The 13,992-nt window shown below is 37.8% G+C and overlaps 1 protein-coding gene across 1 annotated transcript in view; it reads right to left on the bottom strand.

The window, feature by feature from the left end:
* Positions 1-13,497, bottom strand: part of TSHR (thyroid stimulating hormone receptor) — a 184,230-nt gene extending 170,733 nt beyond the window's left edge. The window contains exon 1 of the mRNA XM_036735664.1: positions 13,334-13,497. Within this exon, the coding sequence (XP_036591559.1) occupies positions 13,334-13,497 (164 nt within the window). The remainder of the gene's footprint in view (positions 1-13,333) is intronic.
* Between the last annotated feature and the right edge of the window lie 495 nt (positions 13,498-13,992).

Below are 13,992 nucleotides of genomic sequence, written 5' to 3'. Positions count from 1 at the left end.
GTGATATGTATGAAGTACTTATTCAAGGCATGCGACAAACATAAGGTAATCATCACAAACTAAGGAGGATAACTTTGTGCCACTGCTGCCATTGCCTCCTTTCTCTCCCCCTTCCCCCCCCTTCCCTTAAGGGCTTTGTTCTTGAGGAAGACAGCTACACTCTGGATGTAGGTTATAGAGAGTCAGAAAAATCAGGGACTCCAAGGCTTCCCCTAAAGACCACAGAGGTGCTCCAAGCAAAAATTGCAGGATCCATCCCTGTCAGATCTTAGATCCTTGCAAATTCCCTCAAAGCCCCTTTCCTTAGAATAATAATAGCCAGTTCAAGATGAGGAGTTTCTCATAAGCCTCCAATTCCCTCTCTGTTGTTAAATTGTGAGCTCAGTTTGTATTTGTCCTGTTAATTGTCATTTTGTCTGTCAGTGTGTGTGTCAGTGTGTGTGCTGTGAAACGAATCTATTACTCTGTAAAAATTTGAAACACAGGCAGCCAGAGATTTCAAAGGCTGTAGCTAGGGAAACAAGTACTCTTTTCCTTGTAATTTCTGGTCTGGCCAACCTGGAATTATAGTGGAAACAGCTAAAAACATTTTAGCAGATTCTGGGATTAATCATTAAAAAGTTTGGAAACTGATTAGTTGGAATTTGGGAGAGAACTCCTGAGACTGTAGATCACTCCAGGAGCTCACTTGTGCTAAAGCACCTCCTCCCAATCCTGATCACTTATCATTCCCCACTCCCTCCCCAGAGTTAAGAGGGAATCTTTACCCTTAGATTTAAGTGAAATGTGTTACTCCTAATTTGATGTTTAAGATAAGTCAGAATTTATTATACCATTTGGCACTAAAGCAAATTGGGAAAATTCATAGATCTGACAAGAGACACTTTGAGTTTCCCAGTATGGGGGAGAAGGGTCTAGGAGCCACTGGATCTTTTCCAGAGTCCCACTCACCTTTGACTGGCAAATTCAAAGTTCTTACTTTCAAAAAAAAGTTTTTAAGGAGTGAACACGAAAGTGAAGTTTACTTGAGTAAAACTTAGAATCATTAAGATCTTTCACCCTGTTGTTCTGTCTCTGACTGAGCCAGAGCTGCAATAAAAGAGCAGCTAAAACAAAGTCCTCTCATCCCAGATCAGATGAGGGAAGAGAGTAATGGTAGGGAATTTGAGTTACCCTCCCCTACCTGGGAAAAGAAAAAGGGGGGAGGCATAGCAGTAATATCGGGGACTCCACTGCAATAGCCTTGGACCCCTGGGCACCCTAAAGCCCACACCTTTAGGCAAGCAGAGGAACCTCTCTTCTCAAACCCCTAAGTCCTTGCTCCTGCACCACCGAAACCTGGAACTTTGCTCCAAGTTCCCCAAAGCTGAGCAACCCCTAGTAGGAGGCTCAAAGTTTCCTCAGGGACCCTCCTCCTTATCCACCAAATCCCCCTCCTCAATAACTCCTCAGACCTTTAATTCAGGTGCTGGACTCTACATAGCACTCCCCGGTCCTTAGCCCCTCTGTCTCCCCTTTCCCAAATCCCTGACTTGACCACCTTTGAGTCTACAACTAGGCTATGCAACTGTGGGGAGAGAAGAAAAGCCTCTGCTCTTGGTAAACTCCACAATTCTCTGTTCCAGCTGCAAAACTGTATTTTATCTCTGTTTGACCTGTTTCCTGATTTGTAAAGGGAAAAATAATGGTGGTTGTTATGGGATCAAAATAATATAATGATTTCAAAATGCTTAACACCATGACTGGCATATGTTAGAAACATTATTTTTTATTGTAATTGTTAACTTTGAAGTGATTTTTTTAATACCGAAAGTAATAAGTTGAATAATTTCTATATGTGATAATCTGGAAATGCAATTGATGTCATCTGAAGTTTATTGTTTACATATTTCTAAGATTGCATTGTATTTCCAAAATTCTCTTAGATTGTGAAATTTGAGAAGCAAATTTAATCTGATTTTGATCTATGTGAATTGGGTTTTTAAAGGGATGTTATGAAAATTTGATAATTTGAAGCTGTTATCTTTGGTTACAACAAGTAATAGTTAATAATACTGATATTTACTATGAGAACAGACTTTGAATGTGAAATCTTGTCTCTTAGGGGAATATATGTGGTGGTTTAAAGTTATAGTTTCAATATATTAATGAGATGAAAGATTCTCTATGCAAAGAGATTTAGAAATGCATTCACCTAACTTGATAATGGGTTGTTTCAAGTTTTAAATACGTAATTATATTTTGGGCATTGTTACATTTCTAAATCATGTAATTTGGCAAATGGGTGTATGAGCAGTACTGCTGAAAAAGCAATTCCTCTTGTGTTATATTAAGATCTTAGACGTTAGATTAAGAATTGAACAAAAAAAATAGGAGTGTGATTTTCAAGCCTGTTTCATCTAAGGAAAGGCCTGGTAAACTTTGTTATTGTGATAAGGCTAATTTAATTGGGTAAACTTATAGAAACTAAGTGTCTTCTCCATTACAACACCTTTTTGACTAAGGAACTTTGTAATATCTAGGAATTCTGTATAATATTTGAGAATGAGGACATCTTGCACTAACTTAGTTTTAATGAGTTCCAGTGTTTAAAGGTTTATTTTGCTATAAGGAGAAAAAGATTTCTATCATTTTAAAACTTTTCAACAAATTTTATTTGGAAAAGTTTAGTGACTATTCCTTTTTAACATCAGGATAAATTTTAAAATTGTTTTAAAGGGGAGAAGAAATGTTTTAAAAAATATATTTTTGTGATTTTAGAAAGCCTACTAAACTTTCATTTGCAAGATAATTAATTGCTAAATTAATGTAATGAGTTTATAGATCTTGTTGTTTTGATCTGAAATTGTAGTTCATTCCATGGCCTAAGCAAGAGTTAGAACTTATCATATGTATATAAGATTTAATTCCTGAAGTGTCCCTTTCCTCCAGAATGAGTAAACAAGGTCATCAATCCACCAACCTGTGGGATTAATCATGGACCTCTTTGCTTTGTTTAAGCTGGAATGGGATTCCAGTACAGTCGTTATGTTAGTAAAGAGTAATAACTTATGAGCTATCTTGTCTTATGGTTGAAATGTAAAGGAAGACTGAATAATGGATTTGAGAGATTTGGAAAGATAAATAAAGGTTTGATTGGAAATATGAAAGGCAGATAAGAAGGTTAAGGGACAAAATGGAGGTTAGCCTCCTGTCTCCCTAGACAGGATCCACTTGCAGATGGTTTAAGTAAGTTGAGAGAGTATGAGGAAGTATTTTAGAAGACAGAAAAGTTATGTAACTTGATTTGATAATTAATGCTCAATGAATTTCGGACAGTACTATCCGAAGGATATTTATTTGCTATTTAAGAGTTTATGGGACTGTAATTTACTATTGTTTTAAGCTCTGATTACAGGGATAGCTATCATAAAGCCAATGGCATGCACTACAGGCTGAGAACTTCTTTTTTTTTACATTTATTTTCTTCAGGGGGGAAGGCAGGGCAATTGGGGTTAAGTGACTTGCCCAAGATCACACAGCTAGTAAATGTGTCAAGTGTCTGAGGCCGCATTTGAACTCAGGTCCTCCTGATTCAAGGGCCGGTGCTCTACTCACTGCACCACCTAGCTGCCCCAACAGGCTGAGAACTTCTAAAGGTACGCCTGTGCCTGGGAAAAGTTTTGAAGACAACCTTGGATACAGCTGAGGTAAGATCTTCCTGACTCTTTTTCCCAATTTTGCTATTTCCTCTCTGAAAAGGAAAACATTGCTCCTAATCCCTGCTTTCAACATCTAGTGACTATATGATTGACTATCAGATATGACTCATGCCTGGAATCAAACAGAGCTAAGGGAGTTCTTTCCTTCTGTTAAGATACATGACATTGTCCCTCTTTTCTTTGATAGCAACTTTATATTATCAAAAAGTTTTGTAAGCACAATGCTAAATCTATTAGGTAATAGATGGATATTGGAATATCTCTGAATTACTATGATGGGATGCAGGGATGATTAGCTTACAATTTTAACCTATGTTCATGGCCAAATAAAAATTAAAATAATATAGAGATAACATCTTCCAAAAGGAGGAAATGATTAGGCCAAGTAATAAGACAAAGATGTAATAGATGTCTAATAAAAAAAGAAAAGGATAGCAAATTTTGAAGAAAAGCAATAAGATCAGATTGATTTTTCTAAGAATTGTATACAGATATATATGATTGACTTCCAAAATTTATCATATTTTGGTAATAAGATCTCAAATTTGGATTTTTGCACAAAAATTGTATAAGAGAGTAGTAAAAGTGAAATTATATCTCTTTCATTAAAGTATCTGTCTGATAATTTTTAAAGGAAGATGAGTTAAATTTATGGTTGGACCTTCACATTTTAAAGGATTCTTATACCAGGTACAAGATCTAGGTAAGGATAGAAACAGCAGATAATAAAAAATAAAATGAAATTCTCTGAAGTTTCAAAAATGGAGGAACCAAATTTAAGTGATTTTACTAAGTTATATTAAGTAAGAATAATCTTGGAATTTCTAGATCTGAACCAGAGAAGCAGAACTCTCTTTTAGAACTGTCCTAAGAAAAAGACCTTTTTGTCAAAGAAGGGATATCTAGGGACCAGATAATTACATCAGGCATCTGGAATTCAAAAAGTGCTGCTTAAAAGGATACTAGAAATAGTACAAGGGTATACAAGGAACCTAATGTTAGTTAACCTTGGTAATAATGATTGCATTACTTTGTATGGTTCATGTTTAAGTTTTCTTAGGTTATCTAACGTGTAAATGTAAAACATGTGATATAAATTTTCCCCTCTCAATACCAGTCCATTGTGAGCCATCTAAGTGGTTTGGTCTGTATCTGACTTCATGTAATTGTGCAACTTTGTGAATTGTATTTGTTTAAACTCAGTCCTGTGTGGCTGGGATACTGAACCATTTATTGCACTGTTTGAACTTAGCCCTGCATGGCTGGGAAATGAGGCATTTCTATGTGCCTTTGGTCAAGGACCTATATGATGCTGTTTTTCTCTCAATTATCAAATCATATGTGTTCTGGGAGCCCCTGTCAGGTCTGACTACTCCTATAGCTGCCAACTTGTGGATATGGACTCCTTGATCCTTCTGTCACATCTAATGATTGTCCCTGCTCCCGAGTGGACATCTGAGCCCATAGGAAACCTTGCCCTCCGGGCTCAGAGGGGCCTGAAAAAGATGACATCAGATGTAGGCAGCTGGACCAGACCTGAACGAAGAACTGCTCTTCCCCTACCTAAGTCCCTTTGCGTTCCCAGGAATGGTTACCTATATCTTTGGTATCTTTAGCTTAATTTACATAGTTGCTCCATTTTTCCCATTATGTTCCCTACCCTGATCCCACTTGCAACTTGCTCCTTCTGCTTGTTTACAATTACTTTACAATTACTGCCCCATCTCTGGGGATGTCCAACCATAGGAAAAAAAAAAAACTTGAATCCACCTAGATAAGGATTTTTAGAAATTCACCCCTGAGGAAGAGAGAGGCTTTTCCATACTTATTTGGTCATCAGGCGAAGCTTTCAGCTTGCCTTTGACCAAAAGGAGGAAATGATAATCATTTAATACCATTTTTGTAACTTCAGTAAGGGCCAGAGCCTGAACTAATGATCAACTAGAAGAGCCTGGACTTAAGCTTCTTTGTTCTCTGAGTAAACTCAGAAAATACCTCTTCCTATGTCAACAAGGCCAGATCAGGCTGACTTAAGAGCATTCTTTCCTCTTAACTGTGTGGCCATTAAGGATGAGACCTTTAACCTGAGAAACTATTTTGAATAATGTGACTTTGTCTTATCTTAATATTTTATGGATACATACTATGTTATAGCATGTTAATGGTAAATTAAACACAGAGATCCTGGGTTGTAATTTCAATTGACACTTTGTCAACTCTCTTATCTTATTGTATTTACAATCTATTCAATTAAGAAAAGTCCTTTTCTTGTATCATGGTTAAACATATGTGGGGATCATAAAACTGAAGTAATGCAAGCATGCTGAGTTGGGACTAAAAATGTATTTAAGCCTTCTCATTCTTTTGTTCAGGCAGTTAGATTTTGTCTGGCCCCATACATGTATGTATCCACTAGCTTTCAGGGAATAAACAACATGAATTTACATTTCACCTAGCTTGTTTGCCTACTTTAACCAAACTTTCAGGTCAACACTGTATATCAGTTGTTATCCCTGATGCATTTTTTCTTGTTTCCCCCCAAAAATCTGACAAAAGTCATACATAACTCTAAAGTTAATTCCTCATATACTCAGGCTAAAACCACATTGCTCTGAAATGACTAATTGGTCATTTCAGCATAATAATTCACAAACTTTTTTTAAAAAATCATTTGAACCAAGTTCACTGATTTAACCAATAAATGCAATCAGTTCATTCTTTTACATTTTTAATAGATTTTATCAATATCTCATTTTTACATTGACCAAATTTCTACCTGTATTTTTCTCCCTTTCCATCCCAGAGAGCTGTCCCTTAAATATGTTTTTAAAATGAAAAAAGAGGAAGATGGAAAAAAATTCCACAAAACCTATCAGTATATTTTTAAAATTTAGTTCATTCTTTAGTAAATATGGGGAGCCAGCACCTCAATTATATCCCTATCTCTAGCCTATCACACTGAGACTTTGAGTAATTTCCCCTTCAGTGAAATGAGCATCTCTCTCTCTCTTTCTCTCTCTCTTTCTCTCTCTCTTTCTCTCTCTCTTTCTCTCTCTCTCTCTCTCTCTCTTTCTCTCTCTCTCTCTCTCTCTCTCTCTCTCTTTGTATTGTTTGGAATATCCTAATCTATATAACTTTTCTGATTTCCATTTTCTATAAGTTTGAATAAGTGGGTTTATTTGTTTATCACACTATGTTTAATCATTGTGTAATTGACATTTGGTGGGAAGAGAGTTTTAAGCCTTTGTATACATAGCTTGGGGAACTCCTAAAAGGATAGTGACCAGTAGCCCAGCTTGAACCTAAATAAATTTTTCCTCTAGACTAGCAATATTAAGGGGGGAGGTGCAGATAGATATAATTATGGGGCAGTCAGGTAGTATAGTGAATAGAGTACTGGGTTCGAATCAGGAAGACGCATATCCATGAGTTCAAGTATGACTTCAGACACGTACTTAGCTGTGTGACCCCCAACATGTCAATTAACCCTGTTTGCCTCAGTTTCCCCATCTGTAAATGGCAAGCCACTCCAATATCTTTGCCAAGAAAACCTCAAATGGGGTCACAAAGAGTCAGACACAACTGAAACAGCTCAACAACAACAGATTTAATTCTAGCCTGGTTACCACTCTTTGAGAAGAACAAAATTGCTAGCCTCAAGGCCTCAACCTCTTGCTTCCCTCTTGGGTAGAATCAAAATCTCCCTCAGAGAGGAGTGGGTCAAGGAGACTAGAGAGAACTATTCATAACTCCCTGCAAAATGTGAATTGATTCCTGATCATCTAACCAGGACTCATCTATCCACATGGGCAACCCGCACCCTACCCTAGAAGGAGAATAGGCCAGGTATGCCTTCATTCCTCTCTGGGCTCCACTCCTGATTCTCCAGACAGATTTTCTGGACCATACCCCCCACTTGGGTACCTTCTTTCCACCCGTCCTTTCAGCTTCCTTATATGTGCTGTCTTCTCCCATTACAATACCAGTTCCTTGACGGTAGGGACTGTCTTTCTGCTTATATTTGTATTTTCACAGCTCAGCACAGTGCCTGATACATACTAAGTGATTTAATAAATGCTTCTGTAAGTCATGGGATACTACAGTTTAAGAAGAATTAAAATTGCGAGTCACCCAAAGGGCAATGGAGAGGGGTATGGTGGGCAAGAGCAGCTTGCAACATATCACCAATAAAGAATTCTACAGAAATGGCATAAAGAATCATCAGATGTATTTCCTGTTACCTGAAAATAAGATAGGACAGTTATGTAGGGAGAGTTGGGGATAACCACTGGATAACCTGGAGACAACTAGGTGGTTCAGTGAATAGAGTGTTGGGCCCAGAGTCAGGAAGACCTGAGTTCAAATTCAGCCTCAGACACTTACTAGCTGTGTGACCCTGGGCAAGTCACTTACCCTCTGTTTGCTTTAATTGACTGGAGAAGGAAATGGCAAACCATTCCAGTATCTTTTCCATGAAAATCCCATGGATAGTATCAGTGTGCTAATAGTCCATGTGGTCACAAAGAGTCAGACACAACTGAACAACCACTGGACAATCTGCAGACTTCATTAATACTCACACAATGAAGAAATGAAATAAAGTAGTCTCAAACAAACTGAAGAAAGGGAGATCCCTTTCATGGTGGGAATTTAAGTGAGGGCGGGGGAGACAGGAATCAATTCACATTTCACGGACAAAGTAGCAGCTTAGTTGGACTTTAAAGAAAGAGAAGGATTTCAAGAGGCAGATAGGAAGGATCAATGGGAATATTCCCAAAGAGTGGGCTGGCCAACATGGACCACACTCTAGGCATTCCTATGGAAACTGGGGAGAATAACCATGGATCTTTTACAGACCCCACCCCTTTTCGGAATATAACTCCATATACATACTATTTTCAGCAGATTGATTCTAGGTCCTTTTTGAAAAGCAACTCTTTCCTTTCAGGTGATTTGTGGCTGTCATTTGATAGATATATAGAAGAGACAACCAGGGAGGAAGATATCGAAAGAGATGATAAGCAGTTAGGTGGCCCAGTCAATAAAGCATGGGAGGTAGAGTCAGAAAGACTTGAGTTTGAAATCTGCCTCAGGCACTTATTTGCTGTGTGGCCCTCAGCAAGTCACTTAACCTCTGTCTCTCAGTTTCTTCATTAATAAAGTGGCGGTAATAATAGCACCCATCTCCCAAGATTGTTATGAGTATAAAGTGAGTTTACACATACAGAGAGTGCTTTGCAAACCATAAATGGGTATATGAATGCTATTATTATTAGGAGGAGGAAGAAAAGGAAGATAAGCAGGAGGAGAAGGAGAAAGAGGAAAAGGAGGAGGAGGAGAAAAAACTTGTCTAGCATGCTGGTTCCTCTCCATCCTATCTTACCTAAAAGGGAAATCCCAGGCTACAATACCTGCCCTATTCTGACTCCCTGTAAATAAGAAATGAGATCAAATTGCCTGGATGCAGAGTTGTCAAAACACCTACATGAAAGTGAAAAAATCAATAGTCTAAATAATTTTTCTATGAATTGTCAAATAATTAGTATACTTGAAACATTTAAAGGACTAGTTCAACCTTTCATTGTTCAACTGAATACCAATTTTTCATAAACGTTGTTGTTGTTCAGTCCTTTCAGTTGTGTCTGACTCTTTATTTGGGATTTTCTTGGCAAAGATATTGGAGTGGTTTGCCATTTCTTTCTCTGGCTCATTAACAGATGAGGATACGGAGGCAGGCAGGGTTACGTGACTTGCCCAGGGACACACAGCTAGTAAGCATCTGACTCCAAACCCACAGCTCTATCCACTGTGCCACCTAATTGCACTTTCCACCCCTCAACCCCCAACATATCCTATCTGCTTAGGTGCTAAACTTCATTCTGGGTAAAGGGACACAAGAAATGGTATAAAAAGGAGGTGGACTGGTTGAGCAGCAAAACTGAGAGATAATAGAAGGGACAGCCAAAATGCTATGTTCTCTAGTACTCTCAGCTTGTTAAAACAACTAGAAGCAGGGGTTTTTAACCTTTTGGGGAGGATGGAGGGGATGTAATGGACATTCTGGCATTCTGCCAAAGCCTAGGGATCTCTTTTCCGAATAATGTTTTTAAATATATAAACTGAAATACATAGGATTATAAGGAAACCAATTATGTTGAAATATACTTATCAATTTTTTTAAAAATTCTCAGACCGCAGATCAAGAACCCATACTCTAGAGCAAGACCTATAGCATGTTAGGGGTTATGGGAAAATGTAAACAAGAATCACACAAGATGAGAAGGTATAGCTGGGTTGCAGTGTGGACTACTGAAGGGAGGACCAATATCAATAAGATCGAAGATTCATTGAACTACTGGAATATTAGAGACTTGGCCTATTCGGGAATCAGGTTCTTGTCCCAGGTCTGGGATTCCCAGCTCCTCTTCTCAACTCTTCAAAAGTATTTGTGTTATAAAAGAACCCTAGAGAGTAGACTTTACTGCCCCAGGCTAAGTTTAGCACTTGAGCCCACTCCATGTTGGAATTTCTGTTTTAATCTGCCTTCTATATCTGCTGCTGATTCTAGATCTGTAGACCAGCCTACATTCATTGAGATCACAGTGCAATGACCCACAGTCCCAAAAAGAGTTCCCTGTATCTCTGAAGCACATTAATAGAGGAAAATATAAGGATATAGTGTTCACATAAATCCCTTTTCTCTGTTATCTTTGATATATGTGATCTAAAATACTTTAGGTAAGGAAACATGACTAAAAATAGTCATAAAAATTCAAATAGAGCAAACCCCACTGATTCAGAAAAAGAGGTAAACTCTAGTTTAAATTCCTCCCTGAAATATGAAATAATTTGAATTCAATTATAAGCATCTTGAGAACAGGCACCAGAAAAGGGAATTTCCCTTTTAGTTGACATAGGATAGAGAAGAATCAACACTTTAACTAGGATGGACCACCATTCCTATTATTACCCTTACCATCTAGCACAATGTGGACTTGATAATAATTGTTTATTGAATTGAATTGATGGGTGTCCATCCATTTAAACTAAAATACAAATCCCTTACTGCTTCTGATCATGGTAGGCAATCAGCCACCACTTTGAAACTCCATTCTGACATCCAAATTGGCAATGGGATAGCCACTTATATAGAGCTCAAGGAGCCAAACCTTTAAGGACATATCTAAAATATTCAAAATTCTGAATTTTCAGAGACCAAACCCTTAAGGACTTGCTGTATGATATAATACTAGATTTCTTCAAGCTAATGAAATTCACTTCTCTTAATGATATTAAGATGTTAGAGGCCACACTGGAGACTGATAACATTAAAAAAAAAAGCCCACCACCAAAAACCATTGCCTAATTATCTCCTAACCATATATCAAGTTCTCGTAACATCCAGTGTTGGATTAAGTCACTTGGAAGCCTTGGCTAAATTTGAAAATCATACCCTATATGTGTTATTGTGTACTCTAGGAGTGAACGAATTGAGCCAGAAAGGTGTGAATTCAAATCTCACCTGACTTTTGCTACTTGTGTGGACATGGACAAACCAGTAAATATCTTCGAACCTTAGTTTCCTCTTCTGTAGAATGTGAGAAGTACCCGGGATGCCTTCCTCACAAAGTCATTGTGTGATGCAAATAAAATAATGAGTGCTTTACAAATCTTTAAATGTCAGTTATAATGATGATGATTCTTCACTATAACATATGAGTTGCCTGATCACAAAATAAATACCTATGCACTAAGAAGAATGGAATTTTCTGATATGAAATAATAATAAGTGCCCTATATATAGCACTTTGAGGTTTGCAAACTGCATTACATATACTGGCTGTCCCAAAAATCTTAGTGCAATTTCAAGCTTTAAGAGCTGGCTAAGACTTTTATGTTCCTGGACAAGTCACTTAATCCTGTTTGCCTTAGTTTCCTCCTCTGTTAAATGAGCTGGAGATGGATATGGCAAACCATTCCCATATCTTTGCCAAGAAAACCCCAAATGGAGTCATGAAGAGTTGGATAGACTGAAATAACTTAACAACAACAGAGGACTTTTGGGATATCCTCAATTGTCTCATTTGATCTTAATTACAGGCCATATGAAGCATGCAGTACAGTTTTTATTAGATCCATTTTACAAGTTAGGAAAATCAGGATCAGTGAAGTTAAATGATTTGTTTATCATCACATAACACTGGGGTAAAATTTGAATTTAAGTCCCTCCAGGCTTAAGGGCTAGTGTTCTTTCTGCTATATAACACTGTATTTGTATACATGTATACATAGTATTGTTAAAATACGTATCTTGTTACAGCCTCTTAACTGTCACACCCTAAGCAGTTGCCTTTTTTCCTTCAGTTCCAGCACTGTTGGACTCAATATATATGAAATTTACCATTTTAGTTGTGGCAAATTCCTCCTTAAAATACTAATTGAAAATTTGAAAAAACAGAAAAATCTATCAAAATATCTTCACATTCAAAGCACAGAAAGTCACTCCTGTACTCAAATGGTCAAACACTTTGATTTTTAGAAAAATTTCTAATAGTGATTAATGTTTACTGTTAGACAACCAAAATATTAAAGCAATCACAAACTCATGATCCTTATGAAGAACATTTTCCAACAAAAATTTTTATGTAAATTTCTCTGTGACAAGCTTTTTTGCTTGATTTTATATTGTAAAAAAAAAAAAACAAAAAAAAACTATTTTCCCTCAATACAAACCACTGAGTTCAAGTCAATTTTAGAAATTGGTGGGTTTTTTTAACCACTAGATTCTCCTGTTTTCAAGGTCTAGTCTCCACCTAACATTTCAACATTTTTATTCATTGTTTTGAACTTCTGTCAAAGAACTGCTGGACATTTTCCAAACAGATTAAATATGTCTATTATCATGTTTCTAATTCAGTAATTTTTTACATATGGGTACCAGATGCATTTTCCCCCCATTTCATGTCTTTGGGACTTTAAAGCAACCTGTAACCTGAACCATGAAAAGATTTAAGTGCAGACGCTTAGTGAACACATCTTTTTTTGGCATTACAAAGCATCCTCTGCTAAACAACAGGTTTCCATTTTCATCCACACACACACAAAAAATTAAAGACACATTGACAATAGCCCCTCAAAGAAAATTGTTGGAATTTATTCATTAAACATTATTTGGTACAATAAAATATGGAAGCTAGTATGACCAAAAGTCAAATTGTGAGCAGGTAAAACCCCACAATTAGAAAGCACGATTTCATTTCCACTTAAACAATATTTTACCTTGTATTCTATTGCTGATAACCAAACTACAAACCTGGAAACTAGGATGTCAACATAACTTTAAACAAAGCCTATACTTTTAACAAAGCCATATTCTATGAGGGTGTTTCTCTAGGATTCACTTGTTTCGAGTGTTCAAGCACAATTTTGAAAGTCAATAGAATGGTTAAGCTTGGGTGCATGGGTTTCGACAGGTTTTGACAATCCCCCACCTCATATGAACCCTCCATAAGAGATTCCCCAGCCTTGTTTCTGGTTACTTCTACGGGGGAATGGTCTTTCTGTTATTCCCCACTCATTTCAGTTGTTCCTAAATACCAAAGTTGTTCTCCTCCCCATGTCCAAGTACTCACAATGTCTGGGTATTCTGAGGGAGGCTGGGAATGAAGTGGATATCCTTGCAGGTAACTCGGAAGTTGCCCTCCTGATAGCACTCGCAGAGCGGGGAAGGGCGCTGCTTGCCTTCCAGGATTGTCCGCAAAACCAGCAGCAGCACCAGAAGCGACACCTTCCCCATTTTCTACTGCTACCTTTATTTCTTCATCCCACTGCTCTTCTGCAGCCGAATGAGAGAGAGGACAACGTGGAGAGGGAAGGAGGAGGAAGAGGAGAGAGAAGAATTGAGAAAGAGGTCTCTGGAAAGACAGTGAGCCTCCCTTCTCACCACCAAAGAGGTGAGGAGGTGGCTATTCTCAGGATTCCGCCTCCCTGGGCAGCTGTCTCTCAAACTAACGACTTTGTACTTCCTTTCTTATAGACCTCAAGAACCACCAGTCCTCTCTCTTCTCACTGGCCCCTAATCTCTCACACCGGTTCCAATATCCTCCTCCTGGCTTTATACACCCCTTGCTCTTTTTCCAGCTCTCACTCGTCCCTCTTTTCAAACTCCCCTGTGATCTATCTACAAACCTAGGCTCTTGTCTTCTTGTTCTTCCTGCTCTTCATGCCCCTATCTCCCGCGCCCCGGTGCCTGTTTCCTATAAATTATTAGAGCTTCGTCTCAACGAGCATC

The sequence above is a fragment of the Trichosurus vulpecula genome, chromosome 8 (genome assembly GCF_011100635.1).
Source record: "Trichosurus vulpecula isolate mTriVul1 chromosome 8, mTriVul1.pri, whole genome shotgun sequence".
Taxonomy (NCBI): domain Eukaryota; kingdom Metazoa; phylum Chordata; class Mammalia; order Diprotodontia; family Phalangeridae; genus Trichosurus; species Trichosurus vulpecula.
Note: the sequence above shows the minus strand (reverse complement) of the source record. Positions and strands in the feature narration are given on the sequence as shown.